At 30.6% G+C, this 18,753-nt stretch overlaps 1 protein-coding gene across 1 annotated transcript in view; it reads left to right on the top strand.

Moving 5' to 3' along the window:
- The window catches only part of LOC134681417 (cell migration-inducing and hyaluronan-binding protein-like), a 38,259-nt gene extending 19,967 nt beyond the window's left edge, over positions 1–18,292 (top strand). The window contains exons 11-24 of the mRNA XM_063541074.1: positions 439–584; positions 1,603–1,672; positions 5,155–5,295; positions 6,007–6,157; positions 6,704–6,767; positions 7,384–7,419; positions 8,806–8,934; positions 10,259–10,451; positions 11,893–12,120; positions 13,470–13,672; positions 14,343–14,513; positions 15,283–15,454; positions 16,169–16,288; positions 18,047–18,292. Coding sequence (XP_063397144.1) covers positions 439–584; positions 1,603–1,672; positions 5,155–5,295; positions 6,007–6,157; positions 6,704–6,767; positions 7,384–7,419; positions 8,806–8,934; positions 10,259–10,451; positions 11,893–12,120; positions 13,470–13,672; positions 14,343–14,513; positions 15,283–15,454; positions 16,169–16,288; positions 18,047–18,094 — 1,872 coding nt within the window. The 3' untranslated portion in view covers positions 18,095–18,292. The remainder of the gene's footprint in view (positions 1–438; positions 585–1,602; positions 1,673–5,154; positions 5,296–6,006; positions 6,158–6,703; positions 6,768–7,383; positions 7,420–8,805; positions 8,935–10,258; positions 10,452–11,892; positions 12,121–13,469; positions 13,673–14,342; positions 14,514–15,282; positions 15,455–16,168; positions 16,289–18,046) is intronic.
- The last annotated feature ends 461 nt before the right edge of the window (positions 18,293–18,753 follow it).

Raw genomic sequence — 18,753 nt, 5'->3', positions numbered from 1 at the left:
ACACAACTCTAAATTTAACTTAAATAGGGTTACATGCCTTAGTTAAAGATGTCGTCATTTATCTGTTTTAAACTTTTCTTTTGAGTTCAGTATATTTGTGAATTTATTTTCTATTTGCAATTTTCAAGTTATACATTTGTACTACTAACGTTATGTCAAATATAGCTAAAGACAGATACCAGAACAAACAAATGAAAAACTTAGAAAACGCAAGCTATATCGACAGAATATTTATTCTGGTATACAATTTTCGACTTTTGTAGCTGTTAAATATGAACTTAAACTGTCGTCACTTTTAATAATTGGATTTAGCTATTATCTCAGTAAATCAATGGAAGTTTCCTATCTCAGTTACTTGGATTTAGAAAACATATGTTTTGGTGTTCTCTTATATTAGACATATATTTGTTATTCTATACAGACCATATTTTTACGTAGATTGAGCAGAATGTATGTTATAGAACCATCGGCCATTCATACTTCTTTGAGGCCGGTTCAGAGCAAAACACCATAATGGAGGGAAATCTTGGATTAGGTACATCTAAACCTCCACCTGGAAGAGGATTAATTCCAACAGATACTGCGTGAGTTAAACAAACATAGGTTTACTACAAGAATATATGACAAATTGATACGTATATTTTAATACTACAATATTTATAGAATATTATTTGAGAGAGTGAAAGATTGATAAGTTAACCTTGTAATTCATATCATAAGTTTGGACTTGCTTTCTGTATTTTTGAGGGATTTGTAATGCTTTAAAGATTTCTCTATAGTGGTTCATGGTTTGTTTTGCTTTTGTTTTGGTCGTTTTTCGTTCTTGACATTGCGTTAAAAGTCTTTTAAAGTTTCTTATAGTTTTATATGTTAAGAGGACTCTCTTAGTACCTTTCACCTGCTTTTGTTTTTATGCTGACCGAACCAAAATAAGTGCTTTTCTGAACTGTTTTTGTTGCACACATTAAGATGACGTTTGAATACAAGCTTGACCATATTGTATGTTATGTTCCTATTTAGATTCAATTTTCCTGCCCTTTTTTGATTGAGCTTATTTTTATCTGATATCAGTAATAGTCTCCTCCTAAATTAATGACATGATCCCATGTGCATAGCCGGCATTTCATAGAACAAGTAACACAAGGTTACGCTTAATAACAAACTTTTGACTGGCAGACATCATGCATTTCTTTAATAACAATCTTTATTGAGGATCAAGCCATGGAGTTTGAAAGCTATAAATATGAAATGTAAATTACAGTGCTGAAATCCATAGGCTAAACAATACAGTCTAAAAATCTTATACGGTAAATTTTGTATTTGCATTCAAAATATTTCTAGGAATGCAGTGAGATAGAGGTTGCCACAAATTGATATTGATTTTTTACTTCTAGATGTCTATTATGTTGTTTTTGTGTATGATTGGTTTGATGCATCATTGGCCATCGACTTTAATAAAAACAGATTGGACGTATCTTAAATAGTTTATATACAAACATATACTTTTTTGGTACACGTTAATAATCGTTATTTTATATTATAACTTGTTGTCAACCACTTTAATTGTTTCCCTCTAATGTGATTCCTATTTGACAATTTCAGCTGTCCAACAACTTACTGGGTGACGAATCCAAAGAATAGTTTTAGGAAAAACGTGGCTGCTGGTAGTTTTGTAAGTTGTATCTCTTGAAACAGTAAAACAATTAGTTTATAATGCAATTTAGCTGAAGGGATAACCGCGAAGTCTTTATAACTGTTTGGTCAAACCAAAAAAGTTAAGTCAAAATTTGTCAATCCCGTTATATGTCATTTTATATTGTTAGCAATACAAAAATTATTTAAATGCATTTATATTGTTTTATTTGGTATTTTTTTGTACTTTATATTGGGGAAAACTGTAAATGAAAATGGTCCATAAAGGCAATAGATGTATTCCGCTGTTTGATAGTAATCAATCTATTTACTTGAATTAATTGAAACAAATCCGGGTCAAAACCAAAACTAGGGGAAACTATTATAATCTGCGTTGTACAAGTTCAAAGAATGTTAACATTAACAGTTCCTTAAGTGGAAAACCTTTTTCATAATATAAGTAACAAATGTAGTACTATCTAAACCTTATAAAAAATTGAGAATGTTTGTTTTGATGAGGTTTCTGGGTTTCATTATGACTTTCAAACATGACAAACATCTACTTTGGTTTACCATTATAATTTAAAGTTGTGATAAATTCTGAAACATCTCTAGAACAGTTTTGAATTGCTTAATCTATTTATATATATTTGTTTATTAATTTCATTTTATTCAGCGTTCTTACGTATTTTTTCTCTCTTCATTTTTCATATATATTAAACAAGATAATTTAGAACAATGTGGTTACCGTTCATCTCTATTTAGTTATTTTGCACTGTTATTGTTTTGACAATTTCATTATTTTTTTATATTTTTTTTAGTTTAAAGAATTGTTGTTAATATTAGCTCTTGTTAAAATTTACTTTATGATTTGGAAACCGCTATGCATAACTTATGATTGAATAATGTCATAAATAAAGGGTACACAAACACTCCCCGATAAAAAAAAATGGTCACTGTAAAAGCCAAATGTTTAACGTTTAATGAATACAGTAATATGTTCATTGACATTTTTACCTAGCTGTAAGTTGTAAATATAAAACCGTCATTGTTTTTATTTAATTTTTAGAAGTATATTGCAATACTGTCGAAGCATTTTCATATACAAGTAAAAACATTTTTTTTAAAAGTGTGTTTAAAGATGGAGAAATGACAGAGTTAAAGCTCACATCCAGACTGGAATGAACAAACTATATAAAAAGTAAAAACACAAAAATTCTGAACTCCGAGGAAAATTCAAAAAGGAAAATCTAAAATCAAAAGGCAAAATCAAAAGTCCAAACACATCAAACGAATGGATAACAACTGTCATATTCCTGACTTGGTACAGGCATTTTCTAATGTAGAAAATGGTGGATTGAACTTGATTTATAGCTAGCTAAACCTCTTACTTGTATGACAGTCGCATCAAATTCCATTACATTGTCAACGATGCATGAACAAAACAAACATACTCGAAGAGTAAAAAATGTCAAAAATAGGGGTACAGCAGTCAATATTGTGTTATCATCTTAATATCACTATCAAAACTTTTTATCTTTTTATACTTTTTATCTAACATAACACTTACGAGAGAATCCAAATAACAGCCCCTGCCCTTAATCACGACACATAGATGCTCCTTTTACATCATTTAGAACTGTTTTATCTAAAGCAGATCCAGATGGTTCTACCTAGAACATTTTCTAACAGTTCTACCATTGAACTGATCCTGACAGTTCTACCTTTAAATTGATTAAAAAAGTTCACCTTAGAATTGACTATGATGGTTCTAGCCTAGAAATGATGTGATAAGTTCCTCCTTAGAACAATTATATGACAGATTATTCTTGCAGTTCTGAAAAGAGGTTACTGTCCAAATTGTACATTACATTAGCATAATGACAGCTACAATACTTCATCGATGTTCAAATGAAGATGTCTCTAATGTATAATTTAAAAAAAAATATTTATTCGACATTAACGTTTTCATAATGCATGACTCAATTAAAAACAAATATGTAAGGATGGATGAGGATGATTAAATAAGATTTTGTGTTCGTGAGGGATTATTTAAAAGGTTATCAGTCATTGTATTTGAAACAATCATTAAATGTAACACAAGTAAGTTAAAATAAAAAAGTTTTGATAATCGATTTTACATATATCCATATTGGTCAATCAATTTTTCGCAAATTAAATTAAGAGGGGTGGGTTGGGGTCAGTGAAACAACTATTTGAATAGGTTTTTGTTTTATCCCACATTGAACTTTTAATGTCGTCCCTTACTGTAAAACTAAAACATAGTTGCTCATTTAAAAAAGAAATGTTCGTGTTATCTGTCAATCTCAGATTTTAACAATAAATATTTTAAGTATGAACTGTTTGTTTGCGTGATAAATTATTGTCTGTATAAAGAAATATTGTCTTATCAAAATTCCAGTTGTAATAAATCACCAACTTGAAAATATAAATTGCAAACATAAAGTGACAGAAAGGAGTAGGGGCGGGGCATTAAGGCCTAGTTTTGGCCATAGAAAATGAAATGTTTGATAACTATTTCAAATTAGCACATAATGTTTCGAAATGCATAGGGTCAAGAAATATAAATGAAAAACACAAAGATTTTTATCTGATGACGTCATAATTACGTCATCATATGTACTGTTTTCACAAAAACGATGAAAAATACAGAATTTATGCAGTTTTCTTACTTTATTTCCGTCGTGGAAACATCCTGCGCAGCCGAGAACCAACAAAATAATTTATCAAAAGCTTTATTATATCTATTGGCATTATTCCACCAAATATAAAGTTGTTTCTTGGGTGCGCACATACTTTTTCAGTCTAAAATATACTTAAAATTTGATGGAAAAAAACAAGGAAAATCACGAAAATTAACTAAATATGCAAATTAGGTTATGATTTGTTGCAATGGTAACTTGTTCGATGTCAAATTTGTTTTGTTTCTTTAAGTACCTTATACCTTAGACAAGTTTTCAGTGTTTTAAGAATATATATAATAACTTTAAAATTTGAAGTAATTTTGGGGCCAAATAATTATTTTTAGATTCTTATCATATTTTGGATATTTTATGACAATTAGAAAAGTATGCAACACACACTATCGTTTTGTTTAATTTCGTTTTTGATTAACACAAAATGAAAGTCATGAACAAAACAAAAAAATATTTAAATATACTGTACCTTAACTAATTTAAAACATGTGTTTATCGTATATAGTTTTTGAACCGTGTTCAATGAATGTTTTGTACAATTTTGAATATACTGTACCTTAACTAATTTAAAACATGTGTTTACCGTATATAGTTTTTGAACCGTGTTCAATGAATGTTTTGTACAATTTTGAATATACTGTACCTTAACTAATTTAAAACATGTGTTTACCGTATATAGTTTTGTACCATGTTCAATGAATGTTTTCTTCAAATTTGAATATACTGTACCTTAACTAATTTGAAACATGTGTTTAACGTATATAGTTTTTGTACCAAGTTCCATGAATTTTATATACAATTACAGTGTCGAGGATTCTGGTTCAATTTTCCAGACGATCCATTATTACCAGATTCATATACTGGTAATGCCTATATGTTAAATAAAGAGGCTAGATTTACTGCTATCCACCAATTTGACGATAACACGGCTCATTCAAATGGCGGGGTAAGTAATTGTTCTCCGACATCAATTGGAATTTCCCAAATGCAAAGAAAAGGTAACTTTATATACTGGTTCTAGAATTGAAAAATATTACTTGAATCGGAGTAAAATCACTTAAATGGTGAGTAGTAAAATAACAAAACTAGAAAAGTTAGTTGACGTTAACTGTACATGACCGCGGGTGAAAGAGGATGTTGGGATTACTTGTTTTAGACTTCTTTCTAAATTTGATTTTCCCACCAATGTTCATTATCTTAAACCTTATTATACATCAATAGATGATGCTACATGTATGTATTGTAAATATTGCATTCATGGAGGAAAAAATAAATTAAAACAGTTGTTCATTTTAAATTCTGATCTTTTATTGTTGCAAAATGAACATGTTCTACCGAAATTGATATGCATAAAAATCAACTAGTCAAATTAATGTGATGTTCTAGTCTTCAAATATAATGGATAAAAATCTATAAGATGTTTGCACATGATCTGTAATATCAAAACGAACAAAAGAAATAAAATGAAAAACTGACATCGGTCTGACAATTAGCTTTACGTCAAAACTGAAATGCTCACATCTACTAATACATCAAAAGAAAAAAAGAAACTTATTTAGCAATACACATTTACTTTATGATAAAGATGATGTTTGCAATCCCTTCTATTCGCCATAACACAAAAAACAAATACAACACAATACGCATTTTATTCTAGGCCGGAGGATTTTGGGACAATATACTTAAACCAAATGGAAAATCTGAAGGCTATAATCAATACAGACCAATGAAAAATCCTGTAGAAAACAACTGCATCGCCAATCCTAAAGGCTGTGAGGACGATTGTGTCTATCTCAGAAGATTTACAGGTAACTAATAAACACAATTCCTGTTAGTGAGGAATATTAAATATCATAATTGTACAGATCCTCTGTACCTAGTAGTTTCAGTATGGTATCTTGGCATTGCACATGGTCAAGTTTCTCTCTGTCTGTTGATGACGTCTTTACATTAAATTCATTGGATGCATGTGTACTGATAGATATTTTGTTTAAGATGAATGCGTAGTGTGTTAATGTTTTGGAGATATACAAGTACCCGTCAACGTCAATTCTGTGTTTTGTTAGATGTAATTCTATGTGTATCCATCTGATGAATTAAGCCCTTTTCAACAGATTTTTGTTGCTTTTTATTATGTTGTACTGTTACATCACTTTCTCAGATTCAATAAAATGGCAAATATTTGATTATCACAGATTTTACGCATAGATGGATAGTTATTATATTAAAAGAATATGAATACGAATTTTACCATAGGTCTGAGACACTATCTTCGTAACTAGATTTTTGTTAACATGACTTTATATATATGCAAGTGAGCAATTAACTCAAATGATCGTTTAATTTATTTCTAGCTTATAAGAACGTCAGACAGAATGCATGGGTAAGAGGAGGATGCATGAAACTCGTAGAATCATCGTAAGTAAATGACGTTTTTCATGAGAAACAATAACTTTAAGAATTTTAAGAAATACAAAACAAATACCCTTTGAGAAAGCAAGTACCGACTTGTAAAAGTTTACCGTAGTAAAGGATTGCGAAATGAAATACGTGTTGACGTTTCATGTAGTGAGACTGGATATAAATTTAATCTGCAAAACTCTTTTACAACAAATATGTCATTTTTGACAACTTAACTTAAAAATCAATAACGGTGTGTCTTTGATTTTGAATAGAATTGGATGCGGTAATATGTTTATTTCGAGAATTTTTGGTTCTTAATGCTCTACAACTTTGTATTTTATTTGGCCTTTTAAACGATTTTTTCGATTCGAGCGTCACTTATGATGAGCATCACTGAAGATACCTGTAATGTTGAAAGGCACATCTGGTGCAGGAAAATTGGTACCGTTAATGTTATTATGAGTCTTGTGTAGACGCAACGCGCGTCTGGCGTAAATATGGAAATTTTAATCCTGGTGTCTATGATGAGTTTATTTGCTCCAATGTTTGCTTCCGAGCATTTAAAATAATGTAACAAAGAGTCTTACGTTTGTGAGATAGCAATGCAAAACATCAATATTTGTATTTTCAGATTTTCAGACAGTCTTTCTAGCGTTGTTCTTTTAAGGTAAGTCAATTATCAATCATTTATATACCACACGGCCAAACTTCATGTTAACAAATATATCTGCGCAGTGTGTTTTAAATATACTTCGGTAATTGTAAAGACTTTATAAATACAAATACATAATTCCAAACTAACATTAAATTAGTTGATAGTATTAAAATAAAACTGTCTTCTTTTTTGAATCAACAGAGAAAATATTTTCATATTTTTGTAGGAAAAAACCTCGTCAGTGTTTGACTATTGTTACATTAATGTCTAATATGTTATTATAAAAGTCCTGTCCTTTTATCTTCGATTGTTATATTACTTAAACGATTACTCACGACTTTTGTCATATGTAAAGCGAATACTACTCACCACTCCGGACACCCTAGTTTAAGCCCGGTTTTAGGATGGGATTCGTTTCCTCAAACTTATTTTTCTATGCAATGTGTGTGTTTTCGTAGTTTATATTTTTTAATGTGATTTTGTCAGTTCTTTTTTTTGACTCTTGATTTGAGATTACCGTCTTTTTTTTCTCATCTAGGAAATATGTTCTAATTGCAAATCTTTTGTTGTCTTTGATGCATATATTCTGAGCCTAAATTTTACTTATAATATATACCCTTTTTTATTGTAGACAAATGTACATTAACGTCATGTTTCTTTTTCGTAGGTCTTTTTGACGTATGCTCTACCTTTTTGTGGGAAATAATTAAAAGATTAGTCTCATAGATTTCCGTTTCAAGAATGAATCCAGAAATTACTAGTTTCCATCCTCTGCAATGTGAATTTTCTCAAAGTTGATAAAATGTCAAAATCGAGAATTTATTCTTCTTTTTTAAACAACTCATTTCTTCAGATATGTACTATTTTACTTTCATTCATATTCAGGAGTATTAATTTTCATTTATTGAGGAAAATTTCATTTGACGAGTCTTTGTTTCGGGGTTTCTTTTAATGATTCATGGTTTCGTAGTTTTAACAAATTCTGCATACAAGGTTTCGTAGTTTTGACAAATTCTGCAAACAAACCAGATTGAATTTCGTTTTCAACAGCTACAATCGAGATTCGTCATTTCCACCATTTGTTCACAGAATTAATATATAATGCAAAGTGTGTGTCGATGGAGACAAAATAATATCATTGGCATTGTACTGTTTGAACAGATCTTACTATGTCCAAACTAAGGACTTCAAAGTGATATTGTGTTTCATTTACAAATTTAACTACTCACATATCAAAAACTATTTGTTACTATTGTATTATGTTAAGCTTTCATTTTTTTTAATGCATTATTTTTTGGAATTATCAAAAGAAGTACAAACCATCAATTTGAAGTTAAAAATTGAATACTGAATTAATAATTAAATAAAATATGTATCCTGTGTTTTTTTTCTTTTTAGAGATACTCCAGCATATCAATTTTTGGAAAAAAGTATCATAGTTGGTGATTCGGATAACTTTGGAGAACCTGAAACATTTCTATCACCAACAGTAAACTTGCAGAGATCATTCCCGTTTGGTAGATCAATGTAAGTGAAGTTATTTAGTTGACTAGGGAACATGGACTTATTGTTAATGATGCTTTAGAAATAACAAACGCACTAAGTAGAGAGAACTCTCACGCAAAAATCTCCGTAACGCTACAGTAAGCTGTATAATAAAGCGTTAGACACGTGTTCTATTGATTCTTTAAAAATCTGATAATAATAACTCATCAAAACGAACATTCAAATACTAGTTCATACAATTACAAACCTCCGGAATAATTCAAATTCTTTATTATCAATGGACCTTTCGTTTATATAGTTATTTTAATTAGCAGGGTTAAACAAAACTTCACACCTCTTTTCAAACAAATGTTCGATCATCTCTTATCTTTTTTATTTGTGTTCGTTGTTTACTATATTTATTAACATGGAAGTTCAGATGTTGGCACATGCTGCAAAATGAAGAAAAAAATCAGCAGGCTCCCAAAAATGTGGTTTTCTTTCTAGAATTGTTACTGACGCGAACATTCCTTGTCCAGAGCTATTATCTTTTTTTTTGATTTGTGGTCGTTGTTTATAATACTTATCAACATGGAAGTTCAAATTTTAGCACATGCTTCAAAATGAAAAAAACAAATTCAGCAGACTCCAAAAAGTGTGATTCTTTTCCGAAAATTGTAACTGTCTCGAACTTTAAATTCCTTGTCCAAACCTTGCTGAAATTAAGGTTCATCTAGGATTAGCTCTACAACGTTTTATAAGGGTTTGGATTTTGACCATAAGTTTTACTGACGTTACATTTATTGTTGAAATGAGCATCTCATTGCATCTGGTGCTAACAAATTGGTATCAGGTTATTTATAAATCTTCCACGAAACTAGAAGTGTAATAATTCTAAAGCATTTATTTATGAACATTTTATTTGAAAGAACATATCTTCAACTTCGTTATTTATTTGGCTTTTTAACTGTTTTGGATTCGAGCGTCACTGATGAGTCTTTTGTAGACGAAACGCACGTCTGGCGTATATATAAAATTTAGTCCTGGTATCTATGATGAGTTTATATACTAATATTATACACATAGTGTTAGTTTTAAAAATAAGTATTGAAATGACTTTTGAAATGTAATTATTTACTGCTTCACATTCCGTTTTCACCAAATTCCATATAAAAACTCTACATAACCGGAACATGGTCTAGGAATTATAGTTTCTTACCTATTCTACATAATTTTTTGACAAATGTCGATTAATGTAGCGCTGTGCAAGGAATTTCAGATTTTAGGCTTAGAATCGAATTTGCTTTGCTTTAAATTGTATCAAAAGATATGCATGCTTATCAAATATACGGCTTCTACATTCAAGGGGAAATCGCAATCTATTGCACGTTGGAGTCGAGTTTATGAAAGGACCAGTCTACATCACTGATGTGAGGTTTGAGGATTTCAAAGATACAGACGGATACTATCAAATGGGAGCTCTTGGTTTCCGCCGGAATAATGTAGCCAAAAGTTCAGCAAGGTCTACGGTTAAAAACGCACAGTTTGGATTTGCAGACGTAAGTTTTGTGACAAAATATTAACTGCATAATCATATGATGATTTTCAATCATATGAAGAGAACATCAGTATATCTTTATCAATCAATATAATCAACAGTTGCAGTTTCAATTCATCGAAAAGGAATATGATACTATTAAAGGGGCAACTTTAACCACAAGATGAAGAACAGAAAACAATGCAAAATAATGACGAACAAACACCAGTTCAGAGTCTAGTGCATAGAAAACTAAATATGTTATCAATAACCCTTGATAAACTTTTTGTTGTCACCATTTCATCGTCAGAACATATGTTTTTGTATGTCAAATGGATTAGTGCTATGCATGTTCTTTAAATGGAAAGTGTGATGTCACACTGCATGCTTGATAGCATGAAAACCTTTGAGACGAGGATAATTCAGATTCCTTTTAGCTGACAAATATATCTGAATGATTCATAATATCAAATACTTGATCCGTATACACAGTTATCTTTCGTGTTGATAAAAATTATATGTTGAACTATTAAAAACAAGTTTCAATATTGCAATAAAGTTTCAGATGAAGCCTACCACTACAGGTTTTCCTATTTTCTTTTAAAAGATATTCGTTACAAAATGTGTAATCTGTAAACACTGTCTATTATCACATTTTAAACAATATACAATTACACCGCACATAAATCAACATTGGAAGATGTATAATCCACAACAGAATACACGACACCTTTTTAATTGGAGCTTGACCCAATACATTCGCATTTTAAAAATATTTAATGCCCCTTTACCCGCAGTGCATCTGCAATCCCGATATTTTCGGTTGTGTCTGTTATGTTTGATTCTTACATATATTTTTGCAGTCATATATTTAAACTTTTTAAACTTCGATTCAATCATGGGGCATATCAGAACATATGTTAAATATCTAAAATTAAATTACGAATACATAATCAACTTTTTTTATGGATTGCATAAAAAATAAAAAATAAATAAAAAAATGCCGAACTCCAATATAAATTATAAAGGAAAAGTCCCAATGGACAGAAATAAAGTTTCGAACATTTCAAACTAATGGAAAACAACTGTATTCCTGACTTGGTACAAGTATTTTCTTTGACGGTTGATTAAACCAAGTCCTATAGCTAGATAAACATCTCACTTGCATGACTTTAATTGGCTGTGAGTGAGAAAGTCGATCAGTACACATATCTAAAGGATAAGAACTCCTTTAAAAACTGCAAAATTAAAAGAGCAACATGGATCGTATTGGTTCTTTTAAGAATCTACAAATAGTACCACAGCAAATATCTCTGTCACAATTCAATATGATAGAAACAAAACGATTAAAAAATGTCAATTTATGAAACAAAATCACTACACGGATGTTGAAAATGAAAAGCAAAAGCCCCCAAAAATTGTGTTTATTGTTTACGAATCTGTAATTGTTATTGAACTTGTAGCCAACCGAAGGAAATCGTGTCAAAGATTATGACAATGATGATGATCTATATACTGAAAGAGATGGGGATGACATTGCAAACTTTCGGGATGCAGATAGATCTGTAACCCGAACTGATGTTTGTAGTGAGGCAGTTGCAGTAGTAAGACCGGAACCGTTCCATATGACACCAGAATGTTATGAAAGAACAAGTTGGAATATGGCGTGGTGTTGCCAAAATTTTGGAGAGGTATATATTTTTGTAATCTGTACTTTAAGTCTGCAATCAGAAAGGCGGATGAACATTATTATTATACGTTGATTAGGACAACGTTTTTCTAGTTTAAAACACAATTCATTGTAAATAGAAGGCATCAGAATAAGTGCGAACAAGTTAGTCTACGAAGAAACTCACCAATGATGCTCAAAGAACTAAAACAGTTGGAGGGCTAAATTAATTTGAAATAAAAGTGCATTGAAAAGTTACAGAAAGATAAATAAGGTAAACATTTCATTGTGCTGAAAAAATAAAGCCAGATTTAAAAAACAATGTTTCCGAATCGCTTTACCAGATTTAGCGTAATCAGGAATTCTAAAGCATAACATTTGATAGTCAAGGATGACACTTAAAAACTTAAGAAATTTTAAACAAAAAGGAGTTTTGTTTGGATAATGTCACCTTTGCTTCAGGGAGTTTGAACCCAAGTTTCTTATATTAATGATCTTTATGTTTATCCACATATATTATGTGAAAGGCTTGATATCAATCATGTCAGTACAGACTATTTAGTTAATGATACCCGAGCTGACTAAAGTCAATCAAAAAGTGCGGTTGGACTTTTTAGAAATTAACAGCTGTTAAATAACCCATGTATATGAAAAAATACGTGTACGGGTCATATCCGACTGGTCTTTTCAAAGTCAGACTGGAAGTCCAGCCGAAGTCCAGTTGAACTCCTGTTGAAATTTTCGTACGGGTAAGGCCAAAAGGGGTTATGGATTTGATTGACTGTAATTGTCTACAAATTCAAATATGTCAATGCTTTATTTTAATTGGTTCGATTGCCAAAAAACGCATATGAATCTCTTTACCCATTTGAGAATAACAGTTATGGGTATTAACCATACTGCATTACTTTGTACCACATAAGTGTGATAAAGGTTTAAGCAGAAAATTGTTTAAATAGTGATTTTTTTTGTGAAATTCCTTACCGTTCAAAATAATAGTTTTGAATTTCAGCTAGTTATTTACACTAACGTCAGTTCGTAGCGTAACATTTGGGACAAGATCTGCTTACTTTTGCAAAACACATAAGATCACCCTTGGTTATATAGGGGCTTGTGTTGCTTAGAGTGTAGTTCTCTATATAATAATTTTATACTATTCTTTTGTTTTAGTCGTTTTGCACCAAGTCATTGTCAGTAGGTTTTTGACTAATTAGTTAAAATCCCAATCGGTATTTTTCTTTGTTTTTTTTTTAAATGAGATATCAAGTTTGGAAACGAATTTCCAATGTTTTATTTTTTACCATATATCTTTGATTTATTTTATAATTTTGAAAATGAATTATGAATTTAAACTTAACTTTCTTTTAATAGATAAGAGTTCAAGATAGTTCATCAACCAATGATGCGCACTTGGTTACCATGGTACGTGATGACGTCAGCACGGCCATGATGGAGTCTGACATGGAACACAATGCTCCCTTCCTCGTAATACTCGGTGGACAATACAGTTATTCGATGTTTTTCAATAATCAAATTCCGAATCCAGTAAAAATCTTAACAGAAGCAGTTTCAAAGTAAGACATATTTCCGAATACTTTTTTAAATTGCATTCAACGTCCATTTCTGCACATTCGATTTATTTAAAAACGGATGTTTGTCTGCGATTGCCAATTATGTGTCCACTGGGTAGAAGTTGAATAAAATAAAGATGATAGAGGAAATATTTGAAACAGTCTCCCCTTTCTGACTTGTAAAATACAGTGCATAACAATAGTCTGGCACTAAAAAACAATTCTGTCATATATATCTAAATGAAATAATCAGTATTAGCAAACTATTGGTTTTATACCATTGTCATATATATAATGTATACATATGCAGTAAGTAATTTTTTATTTCAAATTGCACTGTGATACATGAATTTTCTTTAAAATGGTGTTCTACCATAGACCAATTGTTTAAGATATTTCTGATTCTACTTAGACGCGCGTTTTATCTACAAAAGACTCATATGTGACGCTCATATCAAAATATTTATAATAACATATTTTACATGTGTACAAAGATGTCTTTTGAAGATTAAAGAGAACGTTATAAATTATGATTTTACAAGAAAAAAAAAGTAATTATGATACTAACACAAGAAACGGCAATATTGACAGCACCTTACCACATTAAGTTTAACTATATTTAAGATATATCAAATGTTTTAGTATGACATGTTCACAAATTATATCATTGTAGCTCAGGTTACGTGCGAGTTGGTGTCTGTTTGCCACCAAACGCAGAATTTCAATTGAAAATATTTCATCCATCGACGTTCAGAACAATAGACAAATGGACTCTTGTAGATAATATTCATGACCTGGACTCGGATACAGATGGTGGAAAGTATTTCTATGACAAAAACACAGGGTATGTTACTGACGTACTTTTATTTAAGGCAATCTTTGCCTGACAACATTCAATAAAGGCATGAAAGTTGTACTGTACTTGCAACTTTTAAAACAAAGCGCAGTTTAACGCAACTCCTAAAAAAAAAATGACGGAATAGTAATGAAAAAAACCCATGTTGTTTCAGAAAATGTATCACTCAAAAGAAGTATTTTTTTTTTTACCAAAATTATTTATCTACATAAGACTCATCAGTTACGCTAAGATTAAAATAGTAGACTCATCATAGATTCCAGGATTATAACATATAAATGATTCATCCGTTATTTCCACTTAATAACAGTTACGGTGATGGCTGCTGTAACCCTTTTTTGACAATTTTACCTATTATGTCTGTTTTGGTTCACGCATCTTTGTAAATATAATTGAATTTGATGTGACTGTCATACAAGTGAGAGGTTAAGCTCTATAAACCAGTTTCGATTCACCGTTTTCTACTTTTGAAAATGCCTGTACTTAGTCAGGAATATGACAGTTGTTGTTCATTTGTTTGATTTGTATTATCATTTTATTTTTGCCATTTCCGATTTGAAATTTTCCTCAGAGTTCAGTTTTTTGTGATTTTACTGTTTATTGATTGACTGACAAGTATATTCATCAAACGTTTAGAAATCAATTTCCAAACTTTGATAAATGGTTGAGTTTCTTTCTTTATGATTAACGTTAATTTTCCTTTTCTTAACATTGGAAACTAATTTTCATTTAACTACTTGTATATGTTGTATTAAAGGTACTTCGCCACTGTATTCAGAAATCAAAACGATTTTTTGGATGATGAATATCATCCAAATCCTCGCAACAGGGCAATACAGCTTACAATTGATATCAAAAGTGGGGATAGAGCAGGCAACGATTGTCTAAGTAATGCAAGAAACTCATTTGGAGATCTCAGTCCAAAAGTGGTAAGAAATGCAATTAACTCGCATGCTAATGTCATTTAAGTATACTTTATGAAAAAAAAGTTGTTCATACAAATGACTTTACTGAGTTAAGCTTCAAGTTTTCCTTCTACATAACTGGCCCCTCGAGTTGTGTTTTCAGTAATGTATCAGATGACACATGAGAAAGAATAAAAATGTGAAATAACGGTGTTTTTTTAGAGAAATTTTCCAGAGCTAGGGTTTGAACAAAGAAATAATTTAAGACAAGGTTTTTCTTTCTGTAAATATGCAAAATTTTCATTTGATAGATATATCTTTTAAACCATTTAATCATGTTTATCGTGTACATGTAGTTGGAAAATATTAATTTCAAAGCCGGAACGGACATTTTAAATTTTTGATTACATGTTTTTAATTATGTTTTGGAGTTAAGTATGACGTTCATTTTCCCTCACCTAGAACATCTTTTTGTTTTGAGGCCATCTGAAACTTGCTTACAAGTGTGGAATTTCCTTGCTGTTTTGGTGATCAATTGGTGGCTGTCGGCTGTTCTCTGCTCCTTTGGTTGGGTTGTTGTCCTTGTGACAAATTCCCGAATTTCAATTCTGTATTCACACATGCTTGATAAGTTTGCATATTGTTTATCTGTATATGTTCTCTGGAACAATTGTTTTGAGAGATTCATATTCAGTATTCATTCTCAATTTTATAACTGATATTGCCAAATCTTGTTAGTCATTAAAGAGAAATCTAAAAGCCTTGCTGAGGAGCTTACTCAATGATGTTCGAGCAAAGAGATCTATCAGTGGGGAAGATAATAATCGAGAAATCCCAGCAGACGGAGCAATCCCATCTGTAAGTACTTCATGTTATATGTGTTATAGGAAGGGTTATGGTTTAAGTATAACAATGTCAGTAAATATGTCATACATCCAAGTATAATTTAATTTTGGATGTAACGCGACTTCTAATTGGGTGACGTTATTTTGTTATCAGCACATATACATAGTTTAGTCATGTAACCGTGACGTCATCAACGGGTTTTTTTTCAAGGTTTTCTACGGGTTTTTTTACGGGAATTTAGAATTAAATTATAAGAAATGACTGTAATATTTTTTCTGTCTATTCGAAATAACATAAAAAATGTGGGGCACACTGTTAAATAACACACTACGCGCGTTATTCAGTGTGCACCAAATTTTTTATGTCATTTCTTCATAGAAAAAATATCACAGTCATTCTTTAAATAAAGATTGTTTGTAAAGCATAATTCTAATATGGCTTAAACACGGTCAGTATACATAACATAGGACGAGAGAATGTAAAACATATTCGATTAGTGATGGGCTGTGTAATAATGAATATCCTTCCACTAATTTGATACTTAAACTTAAAAAAAAAACCAAAAAAAACACTTTATTAATTACATGCGTTCAAAACAATTTTCTGGATGAAGGTTCATCAGGAGGTCTCGAAGTCTAAAAATAACCGCAAATAATGTATAAGAACCGACACAGTTGAAGAAATATATGACCAAAATGGACATAAAAATAGTCATATCTAACTATGGTAAATTTTAACTGGGAGAGTTGATACCATTTTTCTTAAAAATTCATATCAACGCATATATCAATAATTTCAGTTGACCGATTTTTCTTTCACTGGCTACATTTCAACTCATACGAAATATTGATGTCAATTGCACATTATATCAATAAAAAAGGTTTATTGTATTGTCGCTTACAACTAGAAAGAAGATAAAATAACAAAGATACCAAGCTCAGAGGAAAAGTCTAAAAGGAGAGTTCCTAAGCGAATGGTTTATTATATCTGGTTTTATAAGTAGCTAAATGTGCTTTTAAAATTGTTTCACAACTGATGCAAAAATTACAGGGATTTGAAATCTTTACTGGTTCTTATATGTTCTATTTTGTGCAATTTTTATTGTTTTTCTTTACCTTAAACTGTGCAGTTCATCAAATTTGATTCTAAGCAATACCTCTGAAATGTGTGTGATCATAGATATCTGTTTAGGACTGATTTATATCGCTGACACATGACAAGTCTTAACAACTACCTCCATAAATGATAAAAATACATATTATTTGAAGAATTTTGCTGTTAAGAGGTTAAATGATAATACTATTTATCAATAAAATGACTATTACGCTATACCGAATAATATCGGTTACTTCGGTAAACTACTGTTGTCTTTAAATGTTTAAACTGTAATACATTTACATTAACAAACGTATATACAGAATGCCCATTATCGTCTCTGAATGTTTTCCTTCATATTTTCATGTTCTATGACTTGTGTGTGGCAAATTTTTAATCGAATTGAAATACACTACTTTATTTTATGTTTGTTTTTATATGATAGTTAAGATTCAAGCTGGACAATAGTTCATCATTTGTATGACAAGTGCATCACATGGAAATTTAACAAAACGATTTGTTTACTTTAAAAACGGAAGTTTGTAACTTTATTAATCTATGATTAGCATATTTATGCAATGTTAAAAGATACACTTTATTATAAATTTGCGAGGGATAATGCTGAATAATTCAAATTTAAGACATGATTGCATATTTTTGTATTATTTTCTTCAGGAATGGGGAGCAGGATCAACACATACACCATGGGTTACTCCCGCTTAAAGAGGATTAAATATGCTATATAACCCGTATTATTGATGATGACTGGACCGAAAAGGATTGCAAATTCCACAATTGTAATGAGACTGAAGGCATATTGCTATTTTTTTATCATTTTTATTTTTCTATCGTGTATTTTAAAAAAAACATATTGCTCATGTCAATGTTTTATATGTTTCGTAAATTAAAATATCACTTTTATATTGTCTTTTTGTGTACAGCATTGTTCTCAATAAACCTTCACGATGCATGCTCTCCAAACAAAAACGTCAAAGACCATGATTGTGTTAAAATGTAATTAAAAATAACCATATCCCGTTTCTATAGCTTTAATATATACCAGTTTTCATAAGTGTTTGGTATGACTATAAATTTGCACTCCTGTTCTCGTACTATGGTAAAAACATGTTTCTTTTCCCATTTATACTGCATTACTTACAACAAAATAATATGCATTTACCTGTGCACATTATTCTTTTTGGCGTTTTAAACAAGGTCATAAGGATTATGGGCTACCTTTCTGAAATTGTTTTACATCTCACCTCTAATTTTATTGACTTTGTTTACGAATTAGTCATCAATCAAATTTATTCGTTCGGTGTATAAAATTAAGAATGGAAATGGGGAATGTGCCAAAGACAACATCCCAACCATAGAGCAGA

This window comes from Mytilus trossulus, chromosome 1 (assembly GCF_036588685.1).
Source record: "Mytilus trossulus isolate FHL-02 chromosome 1, PNRI_Mtr1.1.1.hap1, whole genome shotgun sequence".
Taxonomy (NCBI): Eukaryota; Metazoa; Mollusca; class Bivalvia; order Mytilida; family Mytilidae; genus Mytilus; species Mytilus trossulus.
The sequence above is the reverse complement of the archived record's forward strand: the minus strand, read 5'-3'. Positions and strand labels throughout refer to the sequence as shown.